The 15,633-nt window shown below is 50.7% G+C and overlaps 1 protein-coding gene across 5 annotated transcripts in view; it reads right to left on the bottom strand.

Annotated features, from left to right (window-relative positions):
- Nucleotides 1-318: 318 nt before the first annotated feature.
- Nucleotides 319-15,633, bottom strand: part of Pla2g6 (phospholipase A2 group VI) — a 42,416-nt gene continuing 27,101 nt past the window's right edge. For all 5 annotated transcript variants that reach the window (XM_051159971.1, XM_051159968.1, XM_051159969.1 and 2 more), the window contains 8 exons: nt 15,230-15,308; nt 12,751-12,914; nt 11,047-11,197; nt 3,084-3,220; nt 2,604-2,758; nt 1,348-1,515; nt 835-908; nt 319-599 (listed from right to left, as the gene is read on the bottom strand). In XM_051159971.1, coding sequence (XP_051015928.1) covers nt 455-599; nt 835-908; nt 1,348-1,515; nt 2,604-2,758; nt 3,084-3,220; nt 11,047-11,197; nt 12,751-12,914; nt 15,230-15,308 — 1,073 coding nt within the window. In that variant the 3' untranslated portion in view covers nt 319-454. The remainder of the gene's footprint in view (nt 600-834; nt 909-1,347; nt 1,516-2,603; nt 2,759-3,083; nt 3,221-11,046; nt 11,198-12,750; nt 12,915-15,229; nt 15,309-15,633) is intronic.

Consider the following 15,633-nt stretch of genomic DNA (forward strand, 5'->3'; position numbering starts at 1 on the left):
GAGAAGAGTCCATGCAAAGGATCGACCTTTGGGAGCTGGGAGGGCTCCCAGCATGGGTGGGGAGGCTGGCAGGGCAGAGGGGCAAAGTTGAGTAGGGCTGGATTTCACCCAATGATGGGGTGGAACCCCATTTCTCTAGTCCCCGGCTTCAGGAAGTGGGAAGAAGGGGTGGGCTGCAGAGGCCAGGGAACCTGGGAGAAGCCTCCAGGCACCCTGGGCACCTTAGTGTTGATCTCACTGGTATGTGGGGCAGTTGATGGAGTTGTCCGTCACAGTCAGGGAAAGGGGCCTTCAGCCTAGAGTCAAAGTGCAGATGAGTCATGAGCAGTGCCTGTGGGGGACCTTGTTTGTGCCCTGAGCCCCAGTCCTCAGATGGACGTGGAGCTGCTTGGCCCAGTTTGGTCCTCAGTGTGTGTGGTGGCCTGGCCCACCCCTGCCAGCAGGGCCTGGGGGCTCAGGGCGACAGCAGCAGCCGGACAAGTTTCTGGAACTCTTCCCGGTGCTCATAGATGTACACTTCGGTCTCCCAGAGGGCGTTGACCAGCACTGCATCACTGACCTCATCCAGCATGATGTCTGTTCCTAGTTGGGGGTTCAGTCTGTCAGGAGAAAGGAGGAGTGGGTCACTCCAGATGTGCAGCCTGTGCAGGAACAAGAGCTTGGGCCGGGGGTGGGGTGGGTGGGCTGGGGAACAGAATACCACCCTGAGGCTGGGAAAGACCCCATCGAGGGCTGCGTATCCCTGTGTCTCATCAGGCCATGGTGGGGGCAAGGACCTCTGTTGGTGAGCTGTGGGTTTTGCCTGGGTGGAGTCAGGCCAGGCCTGAACCTTACCTGAAGTACTGGATGCCGACCATCTCACACCAGGCCCGGGCACGGTCCACAGCCCGCCCATCTGGATCTGTGCACTGGCGGAAAGCAGTCTCTGTAAGGCCAGGCCACAGCGCTCTGCTCCCCACCCTCTGCCATCCCAGGGTCCTAGCCACTCATTAGCGGAGTCACTGCATAAGGCCACCTCTCTGGGCCTCAGTGACTGGCCTGGCTGTGCAGAGTCCATTCAGGATCGCTGCGGAGCGGTGAGGGCTGACAAGGGGCCTCTCCCTCCCTCCCTGCACTACACGCTGTCCATCTGCATTCCAGCCTGTCATACAGCTGTGTGCAGAAAGGCGTCTGCAGTTGGAGAACACCTGAAACCCCCACTGGGGTTCCACTGTGGGACCTAGGCAGCCTGGAGACTGAGTCTGGGCTGTCTCCTGGAGCTGGCTGACAGGGATCGGCATGGATGGCAGTGTGTGGCCATAGGTGGAGACCCTGAGGGAGAGGCTTTGGGGAAGGGTACGAACTCACACAGTCCACAACCATCTTGCCCAGTTCCTTGGCTCCAAAAACAGTCTTGGCCAGTTCCCAAGGGTTGCTGGGACGGAAGACATCTACACAGGTTACAGGCACTTGAGGGGACCTTCCTGTCCCCAGAGAGACGACTATGGAGAGTTTCTTCACTTTGTTGCTCTGGCCCTGTGGTGAGCAGGACAAGGGTAGTCAAAGAGAACTTGCCATGGGTAGGGGTCAGAGGTCACAGAGAGGCCAAGGCTGGGTGCAGGGCTGTGAGGGGCAGAGACAAGGGCTTAGAACAGCAGGCCCAGAATCGAATCCTGGCCTGCCCTGGCAGCTGCTCCCTGGGAGAGCTGGTGTGGCCATCACAGTCACTTCGCAGGACAGAAGATGTCTGCTGGGCCACGTGGCAGAGAGCCGATGCTAAGGCTGAGCTGCGGTGGCCTTTCACTCGCTCCATCAGCTCTTCGGCCAATTTGCTAGATGACCTTGATGGAGTCCCCTGCCACTTGGGGACCCCGATTCCTCATCTATAGGCTCTGACTTAGACTGGATATATCTGAGAGTGCTTGAACCCACTACCTGGCAAGGGCTGTGCACTAAGCATGTGGGACTTCTATGACTGCAGAAGCCAGCAGTGCATACCTGGCCAGATGCCTTCCAAGTACTACACAGCCAACAGCGTCCCGAGTCCCCAGGGCACCCAGACAGGCACTGCCACTAGTTGAAGGTTAGAAAACTGAGGAAGGGTCAGCCTACCCACTGCACTGCTCCACCTCACCGGTACATGGGCCTTGTCACCCTGCTCTAACAACTTGGGTGAGGGCCACTCGCTGTCCTTGGGTCACTGCCTGTGCACGGCCTTGTGCACAGAGGCCTCAGGATAGTTCCAAGCTCAGGAACCTTCCTCAGACCTCAGTCCCCTCACACAGGTCACCCTCCTCCTGCCTGCGCATGGTGTTCTCCCAGAACTGACATGCACAGCAGAGTGCTCTGTTTATGGAGTCTCCAAGCAGGATGTAAACTGTGCAAGGCCAGGGCATGTCCCTGCTGGGTAGCATCAGGGACACAGCCTGTGCAGCACGTGCTGGCCACTGAGCACAGCCTTCTCTGTCTCGGTGGGGTGGGGCCTCTAAGTCTCCTGGCACAGACCCTACCCATCAAATAGTCCCCGAGGGAGATATGACTGCTGCGGAGTGCTGAACAGGTGAGAGCACGTCTCGTGAGCAGTGTGTGGTCATGTCCTAACCGTGACCTGAGAGGGCTCTTACCTTGCGGATCATGTCCTGATTGTACTCATGGATTTCAGTCATGGCATCCAGCGTGGGGTTGTTGGCTAACAGCCCGCCATCCAAGAAGCGTCCATTGGGCCGGAAGTAGGTTGGGGCTGCCCCACTGCTCCGGGCTGCCCGCCATACGAGCTGGTCTAGGAGTGGGGAAGGAGGGTAGTTCAATGACGTAAGACCTGTCCCTTCAAATCTCAGGATGCATAGGGGAATACAGGAAGAAAGGGAACTAGGAAGTCTCTAGAGCCAGGACCCACAAGGCCTTGCTGCTGGGTCTTGTCATCCTGATGAAAGGTTGTTGTGTCACTGTTGCCTTCTCTGAGGCCTCACAGGCTCCAGCAACACTTGTCCAGACAGCGCAGTGATGTGGGGGGTGTGGGAAAGGTGCTCAGGGCCTTGTGACTCTCCAGCCCCACCAGCCTCAGCTAGCCTTTCCCACCAACACATCAGACACACAGCTCTGACCTGCAGGCTGAGTTAGCGGCTTCAGGTGAATGTTTTGGTTGAAGCGAGGTTCCCGAATGGCCTCTGGGGCATCATAGTTCCGGAAGAGGTGGAGCTCCGCTGGCTGCCGGTCAGACAGTGTCCCTGTCAGCATCACCCTGTAGGAGCAAGGGAGGAGACCTGGCCTACCATCTCCTCAGCAGGCTCGTGTCTTGGGCCTGTTCTGAGTGGGCTGGCCTAACACAGGCATCTCCTGTAGACCTGGGAATTTGGCCAACTTTGCCCTATCTACTGACAGATGTTTTCTTCTGTCCTATAACTCCATTTTGGAAAATTCACCCCAGGAGGTTGCCAGGGCAGGAAACAGACTGCACAGAGCCATCGATGGCAGCATCTGTTAGTAAAAGAGCAGGTGACTGGAAACATCAATATCCATCAGCAAAGCAGTAGCCATAAAGCTGGCGTGCCACGTCACTGGGGAGAGACTGAGGAGGCACTGTCCAGGGGGCATGAGTGTCAAGAAGCAGGGCTTGTAAGGAAAGGTAAGGCTGGGGCAGTGCCTTTAGCATGCTGTCTTATTTAAAAACAAAGACTCACCTGGGCAGAGGCCAACCCTGAAAGGCCCCTGGGAACAGTGAGCAGACTGCCGCTCCAGGACTTTGGGGCAGGGCAGGAGGAGTGAGGTTTGCCCCCCACTATGACTTTTGAAACCTTTATGTCTTCTTTCTGCCCATTAACAAGTTGCTCCTGTCCCATCCCTGTGCACCCACCCCCGACCATGCTAGACAACTCAGCAGTGAAGAGCACTTACTCTTTCAGAGGACCAGAGCTCAATTCCCATGACACACATGATGGCTCACGGTCATCTGTAACTCTAGTCCCAGGGGATCTGACACCTTCTTCTGGCCTCTGCATGCACCAGGTATGTACATAGTGCACATACATACAGAAAGGCAATTGCATACATAAAATAACAACAACAAAAAGAAGGTTCCTCCTAATCCTGCGACACAAAGAGCCTGGGCACAGACCCTTGGAAACTAGCGTGGGCTCAGATCTTTGCACAGACTGGTTCTGTGAGCTCCAGCTTCCAGCCCAGAGAGGAAGCTAGCCACTGGTCATCCTGTACATGTGTGGTTGGATACAGGGCGGGTCTGACTGGAACAGCAGCAGGTGCACATGCTTGGGGAATAATGGGAGTCAAACCTGGGCCCTCTGGGAGAATGGCTAGTACTCTTTACCACTGAGTCATCCCTTCAGCATAAGAAGCTGAAAAGATGGTTCAGTGGCTAGGAATGCTTCCCGCTTTTACAGAGGGCCCAAGTTTGGTGCTCAGCAACCATGTTAGGCAGTTCATAATTTCCTATAACTCCAGTGCCAGCAAATCCATGCTTTTTCTGGCCTCTGAGAGCTTCCCACACACATGGGCAGACAACCACATACGCAATGAGAAAATATTGTTTAAAAGGATAAGGCACCTGACAAGACAGAATAAACAAGGAGGGTCAAAGTCCATCAAAGATGAGGGCCTAATGGGAGTCTCTCTCCACATTGGGTTGAGATTCCAAGGGGTTATACTCTCAGGATAAAAACAGGTCAGAGGCAGCTGGGAGTGGTGGCACACGCCTTTAATCCCAGTACTCGGGAGGTAGAGGCAGGCCGATCGCTGTGAGTTCGAGGCCAGCCGAGTCTACAAAGTGAGTCCAGGACAGGCAAGGCTACACAGAGAAACCCTGTCTCAAACAACAACAAAACAAAACAAAACAAAAAACAAAGTCAGACACAAACATGCCCCTTTGTTTAAAAAACTTACTATTATTTTTAAAAATTTAATGTATATGTATGTGTGCTTTGCCTGTGTCTTTGCGCCATGTGGGCAGTGTCTGCAAAGAACAAAAGAGGGCATCAGATCCCTGGTATGGCAGTTATAGATGGTTGTGAGCTGCCATATGTGTTTGGCAAACCAAATCCGGGTCCTCCACAAAACGAGCAAATGCTCTTTAACTCCTGAGCCATCTTCCTAGCCCCAACATGCCCACGCACCTTCCTTGCCCCTGAAGGTTAAGGGGGAAAGAGCCCTGGCATGAAACAAGAAGGGGGAAAATATCCCTAAAAATGTGTATCCCTGACAGCTAGCCTGCCCGTGAATGTCCAGCTTATATTCAGATCATCAGAAGAAAGTCCTGAAGTTTTCAAGTATCTAGTGAAAGGGGTGGAGATGGTGGCAAGCCAGGAGATTGCACAGAGCGCTCTGCAGGAAGGGCACCCATTCTGAGTCTCAAGGAATCTGACTTTCATGCTGACCAGCAGCACATACAATAAACATAACTAGGAAGGGGCACAGAGGACGTCACCATGAGGGCTGAGAATGGAGCTCAACGGGAGAGCATGTGAGAGTCTAGCACTCCCCAGCCCTTGGAACAACACAACATCATCAGAGGACACCCACTCTGAGTCAGGACAGACTAGAGAGAGAGCAAAACACACTACACAGACTGCAGACAGACCACAGTGCTGCTACATTGTGCATAACAGTCAGACAGCAAATGCAGGCTGATGACATCTTTGTTGTCCTGCAATGCTCGGAGCATACTGAACAAACATTCTACCTCTGAGCAGTGACTGTGGCCCAAGCCTCATGATACTGTCCAGGGGAGGGAAAGGTATAGGAAATAACCTCAAAGACCAGAGTGCTTTTGGGGTGGGAGATATACACACAGCAACATGAACATTTTTTGAAAAATGAGCATAGATATAAGTAAAATAACAGAGCAAAAGAGAAAATTAGCAGACTGGAGAACAGGTAAGGAGTTAGTCAGACTACACCACACAGATCAAATGGCAGAAAGCTGGGCATAGTGGTGCACACCTTTAATCCCGGCACTTGGGAGGCAGAGGCAGGTGAGTTCCAGGTCAGCCTGATCTACAGAGTGAATTCCAGCACAACCAGAGCTACATAGTAAGACCCTGTCTTGGGAAAAAAAAAAAAACAAAAAACAAAAAACAACAACAAAAACCCAGCAACACAAAACAACAAACAAGGAAAAGAAAATTTGAAAAAAAAAAAAAAGGGCAGAAAATTTGGTAAGGGGCTGGCTGGCTAGTTGGCTCAGCAGGTAACAGAGTTTGCTGCCCTGATAAATGAGGTCAATCCTTAGAACCAATGTGGTGGGAGAGGAAAAACAAACCCTAGAGTTTGTCCTCTGACCCCTATAGATTCTTTCCCTCTTAATAAAATAAATAATAAATTTGTTTCTGTTTTTCAGACATGGTTTCTCTGAGTAATAGCCTGGCTGTCCTGGAACTCACTTTGTAGACCAGGTGGGACTCAACTCACAGAGATCCACTGGCTTCTGCCTCCTGAGTACTGGGATTAAAGGAGTGCGACACCTAAATGTTAACTGTTTTGTTTTGCAAATTGTGGTTGCTCTCTGTAGCCCTGGCTGTTCTAGAACTCACTTTGTAGACCAGGCTGGCCTCAAACTCAGCAATTTGCCTGCCTCTGCCTCCTGAGTGCTGGGATTAAAGGTGTGTACCAGCATACTTTTATAAGTAGTTCTTATAAGTCATCATGAGTAGACTAACCAGCCCATCACTATGTGTGTTCATGTGTGGGTATGTGTCTGTAAATGCATGTGCATATGCACATACATGTCTGTACATGTGCCTGTGTGTGAGCGTGTGCCTGTATACATGTGTGCACATGTGACTGTATGTGTGTGTACATGTGCCTCTGTACATGTGTGCATGCGTGTGTAAATGCATGTGCCCGTGCATGTGTGTGCATGTGTCTGTGCATACATGTGCCTGTGTATACTCTTGCATGTATATGTGCATGCCTGTGTTCACATACATGTATGCAGCATTGCATTCTTTTTTCCTCTCAGACTTCCATCTCTGACCGTGTCTTCCGTCTGGAGGGCAGTCTCTGGACTTTCTTTTAGGGAGGTCTGCTGATGGTAAATCTCCTACCAGCAAAATTGTTTAGAAGCAAGTTTGCTTTATGCTTTCATTTGCAAAGTTTTATTTCACTCTTATTCTTTCTGGCTACCAAATTCTAACATGGTGGTTTTCTGTCTCAAAAAACCAAAGCAAACAAACAAACAAACAAACAGATGAAATAAAAAATAGAAATATTAGTCCTGTGGGGCTTTTTGAAAAGACGACTTTAAAAGCACAGAAAAGTGGCTAGGCATGTACTCAGTTGACAGAGTGCTTGTGTGGTAGATCAGTGCAAAGATCTAGGTGCGACTCTCAGCCCCACCTTAAAACTTTGAAATCCCATATGCTGTAATCTCAGTAGTGGAGACAGAGTCAGGAGTTCGAGGTCATCCTCAGCTATCTATCAAGGGCAAGGTCAGTCTGGGCTACATGAGATGATGCCCCAAGATAAACAAACCAACGCAGAAAGAAAGCCAGTTCTAGACAGGCTGGAGGAAGCACGAGGACCGGCGGTGTTGAACGGCACTTATTCTCGGCAGTGCAACCCTACCAGCCAATCTCGGCCTCTTAGGTGAAGCGCTCACAGAAAACACACAGGAAGGAATCCATAGATTTTAGAGACATGGAGAAGATTCATATTCTAAATTCAAGTTTTCAAACTCTGGGGGAAGAGTGGAATATGAAGCCAAAGACAGCCAACAAGCAAGCAAGACAAAGCAACACAGACAAACAGGATGGTGTGTTACCCCAAATCTACCAGCGGCTGAGGTGTGAGTGAGACTGTCATTGAAACTTGGGTAAGCAGAGGTTAACCATATGAGATCTGCTAGTTAAACCAACCAACTAAACCAGGCTTAGCAGGTTAGTTTAAGGGAATTTATTACTATGCACTAAAAGCCTAAGTGTGGGGCTGGTGAGAGGGCAGCTGGCAAAGGCACTTGCCCTGTGAGCCTGGCAAGCCGAGTCCGATCCCTGGGATCCATGTAAAGGTGGGAGGAGCGAGTCTGCTCTATAAAGCTGCCCTCTGGCGTGCAGGAATGTGCCACATGTGCTCACCCTGCATACACACACATTCGCAGTAAATGAGCGAACAAATGCAAAGATCTAAATGGCTGCTCTGGGTAAGAACGCCTGCCTTCTAACCTGCGGTGGTGTGCATGAGAGCGGCCGCCATACACTCCTATATTTAAATGTTTGGTTCCTGGTTGGTGGACTATTTAGGAAGGACTGGAGGTGTAGTCTTATTGGATGGAGGAGGTGTGTCACTAGGGGTGGCCCTTGAGGTTTCAGAAGGCTATGCCAGGTCCAGTGTCCCACTCTTTCTGCCTGTTGCTCAAGCTGCTGGCTCTAGCACAACGCTTGCTGGCTTGCCTCCTGCCATGCTTCGCTATGATGGTCACGGACCCTACCCTCTCAGACTGTAAACAAGCCCCAGTCCATTAACTAATTAAGCAAATGCTTTCCTTTACAAGTTGCCTTGGTCATGGTGTCTCCTCACAGCAAGAGAAGAGGAGCTGGGAGGGTGGTAAAGGTTCCTCCATCCCGTGGGGTGGACTGACTGCTCTCCTCAGTGTTTCCTTTGCTGGGCAGAAACTGTCTTGGTGTGGCCGCCTCTGCTGGTTCTTGGGGTTACTTCCTGTGCTGTTGGTGTTCTGTTCTATAAGGGTGGCCTCTGTGCTCTCTGCTGGAGGAGTCAGTGGTTCAGGCTGGGAGTTGAGGCAGTTCATTCTTCCACAGGCGGATTGCCAGGTTTTCTAATGCCATTTCTTGACAGGCTACCTTTTTTTTTTTTTTTTTTTTTTTAAACAATGTATGTTTTTGCCACCCTTGCCAAAAATTAAACAACTTGCTGTTTTGTTTCTGAGTCCTCTATTCTGTTCCACTGCTCTTCCTGCCAATTTTCACACCAGTACCAGGCTGTCTTTATCACTATGGTCTCACAGTATAATTTGAGGTATTGTTCCACCTCTAGTTGTGTTCTTTTTTTTTTTTTTTTTTTTGGTTTTTCGAGACAGGGTTTCTCTGTGTAGCCATGGCCATCCTGGACTCACTTTGTAGACCAGGCTGGCCTCGAACTCACAATGATCCGCCTGCCTCTGCCTCCCGAGTGCTGGGATTAAAGGCTCTAGTTGTGTTCTTATTCCCTACAGCGGCTTTGGCTATTTGTGGTCTTTTGTGATTTCATACAAACTCTCGTATTGTTTTTTCTAAACCTATGAAATATGATATTGAATTTTGATAGGTATTACAGTAAGTTTGTAAGTTAAGTTTGGTAGAGTGGACATTTTCACAAATTAACTCTCCCAATCCAAGAGCACAGAGTGTCTTTCTACCCACTAGTATTCCCTGTGATCGTCCTTCTCAGTACCTTAAGTTTTCATTGTGGAGATCTTTTACTTTGACAGATATACTTCTGAATACTTGATTTTTTGGAGTTATTCCAAATGGAATATTTTTCCAATTTTCTTCTCTGAATACACTGTTGGTATGCATAAAGGCTGCTATTTTTTAGTTGGTTTTGGTTTTGGTTTGGTTTTTGTTTTGATTTTAGTTTTTCGAGACAGGGTTTCTCTGTGTAGCCTTGGCTGTCCTGGATTCACTTTGTAAACCAGGCTGGCCTCGAACTCACAGTGATCCACCTGCCTCTGCCTCCCAAGTGCTGGGATTAAAGGCGTGCGCCACCATGCCCAGCTTGATTGTGTATCCTACAATCTTACTGTGTTTATTAGGTCCAAGAGTTCTCTTTCCAGTAGATACAATAGGGTCTTTTAAGTAAGGGATTGTGGCCGGGTACTACGGTCTGTAATCCTAGCACAAGGCTATGCAGAGAAACCTTGTCTCAAAAAAAAAAAAAAAAAAAAAAAAAAAAAAAAAAAAAAAGAAAGAAAGAGAGAAAAAAAAGAATTGTGTTGTCTGTAAGACTTCTTTGCTTCCTGTGGTTTCCCTTTTATCTTGTCCACTTGCTGTAGCTAGGCCTTTGAGTGCTGTATCCAATAAGAGGGGGCATGCTCATCTTGCTCCTGACTTTAGATGATGATGAAAGGCGGCTTAACTATAGATAAACAACTAGACTTGGAAAAGAAACAGCCAGGTTCAACAGAGCAACCCAGCAAATCCTCAAAATTAATACAGGGAAGGAAAAGAAATATCAGTAATCCAGAAAGGCAGAATACCACCAGAAAAACCTACAGGAAACAGCAAAGTCCCTTTCTATAAAAACTTTAGATATAGCTGGGCATGATGGCACCTGGGCTATACAGAGTAACCCTGATTCAAAAAACAAAAACACAAACAAGAACCGACTATACGTTGTCACCAAGAACCACACTTAGCCAGAAGAGACACTCAAACTGAATATTAAAAGGTAGAAAACAAACTGCCAAGAGAGCGGAAATACAAACAAGCAGATGCTTACTCCTCTATCAGAGTTGACTTCACACCAGAACCAATGAGACGCGAGAAAAAGGGACACCACATATTAATAAAAGGAACAGTTCATCACAAGATACAATTCTAAGTACTTACGTGCCAGATATTAGAGCCCCCAATTTCTTAAAACAAATACTAAAAGACATAAAAGACCACATAGGTCCTGAAATGGTAACAGTGGGGGACTTCAATGTTCCACTCTCATACTTAGATGGAGCTTCTGAACTTAAACCAAGTAACAATACACTATGTGTCCATCAGAGATGCCTGATTCTGGCCGTGGCAGAATGTGGACCATGCTGCAAAGCAGAATCAGCCATTGGCTGGAGGTGACCAGCTGACAGGGAGGCCAGGCACGTGCATCCCTCTTACACAGGAGGGCTATAAGCTCAAGGCTGGATAAACTGGGTAAGCCAGGACTCACAAGGGCCAAGAGCTAAAACCTGAGAATCAATAGCTGGTAGAAATCTGGACCTCAGTTCTCTCTGGGGAGCCCAGATTTACGTCTTCTCTTTCCTCCAGCCCCAGTGGTTCTGAGCATGTGACCAAGATGGGTGGGGTGCTGTCCTGCACCCTAGATTTGGGCAGAGCAGGAAGAGGGAACATGGCTTACTTGGGTTTTTTGACATCTGTCATCTTGGTGTGCTCCCCAAACTCTCGCTTCAGGAAGTCCTCCAGGGGCCCAGACTCATAGGGCCGTGAGCCCCGGAACACCTCGTCCTTCATACGGAAGTACACACCACGCATATAAGCCATGGACTTACCTAGGAAGAAGAAGAGATGAGGAGCTGGAGAGACCCTGGGGTGATGTGTGTGTGTGTGTGTAGGGGGGCAGGTACTAGCAGGAGGGGTGGAGGAAGGGATGCATCTGAAAAAGGCCCGAGGAACACAAACTTCCGGCCTTTCTATGAAAGCTTCCCAGATAGGCAAAAAGCCCCCTTTTCAGGGTTTTCTACCTAGTTTTGTATTACTAAAAAGGGCCTTGAAGATATAAAATTTTACAAAAGTGGTTTCCCATCTCCTTGCCATAGTAAAAGAACAGCACTGTTCTCTGAGCCTGCAGACCAGGCAGGCCAGGGATTGAGAGATACCCAGCCATCTCAGAAGCTCCTTAGAGCCCAGGGCATGCAAGCAGAGGGGCCTGCTGAAGCAAGACTGTGTCTGTCTGAGGCTGAACTTGACAGCGTCTCACTCCCCTGCCACAGTTCTTCCAGTCTGAAGAAGGGCTGGGACCTCTGCCCACTCTGCAGGAAGCAGACCCCGTACCCTGTGGGCAGAGCAGGAGAGCAGAAGAGAGCTGGGCTGACTCCTTGGAGCCAGCGCTGGCTCTGGCCTGATGTTCTCTGGTCCTCAGATCCCCTGTGTGCTTACCTCGCAGAAGTATCATCACGCAGAAGAAGTATGTGACAGCAGATCACTCACTGCTGATGACCAAACCCCCTGCAGCTCTCAATGGGGTAGAAGACTTTTCCAGAGCCCCACAAGAATTGGTCCCCAACAGCTCCCTGGGCTAGCTGTGCCCATGCTCCTGAAACCCCAAGACTGACCCAGTGGCTTCATCCCAGGGCCCAGCAGCCTGTACCCATATTTCATTAGGAGCTGTCTGAAGTTTAGACTGAGCTCTGCATCCTCAGACCCAGAGCCACGAGCTCTCATGGTGCCTACACTTAGGGTGGGGGAGGTGTCCTCCTGTGGTGCCTCCAAGGCTTTGGGCTACCAGGATCAAACAGGTACTTCAGAAAACACAGAATCTGGCCAACAGCCAGGCAAGCGATGCCTTTTGGGGAGGTGCAAACTAGGGACAAGGCCTATTGGGATGCAGCTGCGCCCTACTCTAGAACTGTCCAACCAGCAGGCAACACACAGCTCAGTCACCCCCAGAGAGGCCAGGCCACCTGAAGGGCAATGCTGGCCCCATGTGCAGCCTCCAGGTAGCTAGATGCCTGTACTTCTGCAAAGCTATGTGGAAGAAGGCAGGTCAAGTGGCCTGTGAGGTGACAGACTGAGAGTCTGAGGAATACTGTGGCCATGTGTGCCATGTGTCCCTGGCACACCTCCCCAGCCAGGTCCTTGGCTGCCTGTGCAGCCACTTGTTACCCCAAAAATGCTCATTCCAGCCACCAAAGGCGTTTCTACTGGCAGCAGCTGGCAGGGTCCATGGTTCTGTCTTGTGGGGGGGCGGTGTAGAGGTTGATGAAGACCCCCCCCCAATACATAACACCCTCCTACCCCCCTCCTAAACTAGCCCTGTACTCTGCCCTGTCAGGGCAGTTGGCCAGCCGTGCCCACCCCACCCTGCCCCAGAGTCTGTGCTTACTGTGCAGGATGGCCAGGGCCAGGATGCCCCCTGTGCTGGTTCCTGCCACCCAGTCGAAGAGGTCCTTGGTGGCCACACCAGAGGCCTTCTCGATGGCGATGAGCAGCTGGATGATAACCAGGCCTTTCACGCCCCCTCCGTCCAGGCAGAGCAGGTGATCGTTGCTACGGTGAGGACAGCAGTGGGCAGGAGGATCTTGTGATGGCTCTCTCAGCCGGTGTCCCCGAGCTTGTGTGCAGCAGGGGACACATGAACAAAGCAACACGCATGTGTGGAGCCTACCTGCTACTAGGTACAGAACCAGGTGAGGGTAGGAAGGACCTGAGAAGGGTGGAGAGCCAAGTGGAGAGCAGGGTATGATGAGTGGGGTGGGGAGAGATGTGAGGGGAGGGCAGGGTGAGGAGTAGGGTCAGGGGTTCTGTGACACGCCTGACCTAAGTGAGGTCTGTCAGAAGTAAACAGGAGAGGGGAGGAAGGGCTGGTTCCCTCCAGCAGGCTCAGGGACCACTCCTCAAGGGAGGAGCAGGGAAGGAGGTGGGTGGGAGGGAGGGAGGGAGCGAGGGAGGGAGGGAGGCGAGCCTGTGCCTGGACCTGGGGAAGGGTAGCTAGCATTAGCTACTTCCTCGGTGTACAAGCCCCTCTGAGGGGGCTGCTCCCTGCTCTTCTTATGATTATCTGGGAAAGAGGTCCAGGAGTTAGGAGAATGGTGTAAAGTTACATGCTTGGCTTCTGAGTTGCACACTCCAGCGGGTTTGTCCAACTGGTAGCCTGTGAGATGCACGTGGCGAGGCCAGCTATAAGTGCAATCATAAACTGGCTTAAAGCATAAGAGTGTGTGTTGTGTGTTGTTATAACACAATTACACGGTTCCTGTGTACAACCTCTGTAGAGGACAATGTCATGTCTCAATGTTAAAAGGTTGTACACTCTTGTTAGAGCCTGCCCAGCCCAGCCTAGTCCCGAAGATGGCAGAAAATGCAAGATGGCAGGCCTCTGTAGCCACGCCCTGGGGATGCTTGTAGTTTATGCTCAATCCTTCTTTCTAGGCTCATTTTTCTCTCTCAGTTTGATGATTTTGTCGCTTTTGGTTCTATGAGATGAGAGTCTCACGCTAGCTCAGGCTGGCCTTGAGTTCACAATCCTCCTTCCTCAGTCTCCACAGCACAAGTATGTGCCACCATGCCTGGCTTCTTCTGAGCATGAATCACTGCCTGCAAGCACCCAAATGTGACTATTGGATTTAGCTGTCAGCCTGACACAACTGAGAGTCCCCTGACAGGAGGCTCCATGAGGGACTGTCTACACTGGGTTAGCCTATTCAAATCTGCAGGGGAGGAAGAACCCAGCCCACTGTGGACAGCACCACTGCCTATGCACCATTCCCAGCACTTGTATAGGGACCTGAACTTTATACAAGTGGAGAAGTCAAGCTGAGCACAAACAAGCAAGTGAGCACATGTGCTCTGATTTCTCTCTGCTCTTGAATGTGGATGTGATTTGACTACTTGTTTAAAGTTCCTGCCTTGACTCCTTGCAGTGATGGACTGGAATTATACAATGAAACAAGCTCCTTTCTCCCCAAAGCAGAAATGGAACTAGGCTACCTACCCAGTGCCAGCAGGATTAGCTAAAACAGCTGCCCCAGCACCTAACTCCCTTGTGGCCCTGCCACCCTCTGAGGCAACATTCAATGGTGGTGGGGCCTAGGAATCGGGATCCCAACAGGAACATTAAAACCAGGCTGGGAGTGGGTCCTGACCCCTAGCACTGCAAGAGAATTCTCTCCCAGTTCCAGTAACTCTGGTTTACAGCCTAACTCACATATGCATATCTCCTGACTTTGGTTCTTTTTTTTTTTTTTTTCCTACAAATTGTAACACTGTGTCCAAAGCAGAGACAGATCAAGAGGTTCACCTATCTTTTCCAAAGCCGTAAACATATACATGCAAATTATATATTATTTAGCAGCATTTGTCTTAACGCAGGCATGGGTTGGTCCCAGAGCACAAGATTTACGGTTGGGGGTTTCTCCTGATGGAAGGACTCCAGTCTCTATCACTCTGTTCCACCCCCCTGGGCAACCCCCTACCCAGGGCACCCCATCTGAGGAGCAGTGGATGTGTGGGGAGGAAGGCAGGTAGGGAAGCCAGCAGAGAGGGAAGCAGATGCAGGGATCTCTCACCACAAGGGGGTCAGGCTACCATCTCCCCACAAATCATTAAGTTAAGGAAAAAGACAACAGGACTATGCTACCACGGACGGGCCTAAGCTCAACCCAGCTACGTGGCCCTGTGCGGGTCTCTGGAGGGGATGTCATCTGTCATTAAGGAGCTGCCACAGGCTCCAAAGAGTTGGTCCCTGCCATGGCTGTGCAGCCAGGAGAGCACCTCCCAGCACACCGTGGGGATGAGGAACAAGTCCACTGAGGGCACCACTAGAGGTTTCATGTACATACCAACCTGGCCCTCGCTCCACTTACGTTCGCTTCTCATCCCTCATGGAGCTCAGGATGAACGGTGGCTTCCGGGCTCGGGAGATGGGCATGAGGTCCTGAAGCTCTGCAGCGATAAGGCAGGACACTTGGGGCCAGCAGCTCTCTCCTCTGAGACCTCATGGGTCTCTAGAGCAAACAGAACTGCGCTCCAGCCTGTTGTGCATCTCCTCATGGCTGAACCCACATTTCACTGCCCCCCATCTGCCTCCCACCCTAGGAGAAGGCTGAGCTGGATGTCACAGGCCTGCTAGGCCAAGGTGAGCTGAGGTGAGGGGGAGCCCACGGCTTTGGGAAGGGCTCCTGACCTGTCTAGCTAGCTCCAAAACATTCTTAGAGCCCCTCCTACAACCCTGCTTGACCTCCCAGGTGTGTCCTGTGGTCTGTCGGAG

This window comes from Acomys russatus, chromosome 17, assembly GCF_903995435.1.
Source record: "Acomys russatus chromosome 17, mAcoRus1.1, whole genome shotgun sequence".
NCBI classification, from domain to species: Eukaryota; Metazoa; Chordata; class Mammalia; order Rodentia; family Muridae; genus Acomys; species Acomys russatus.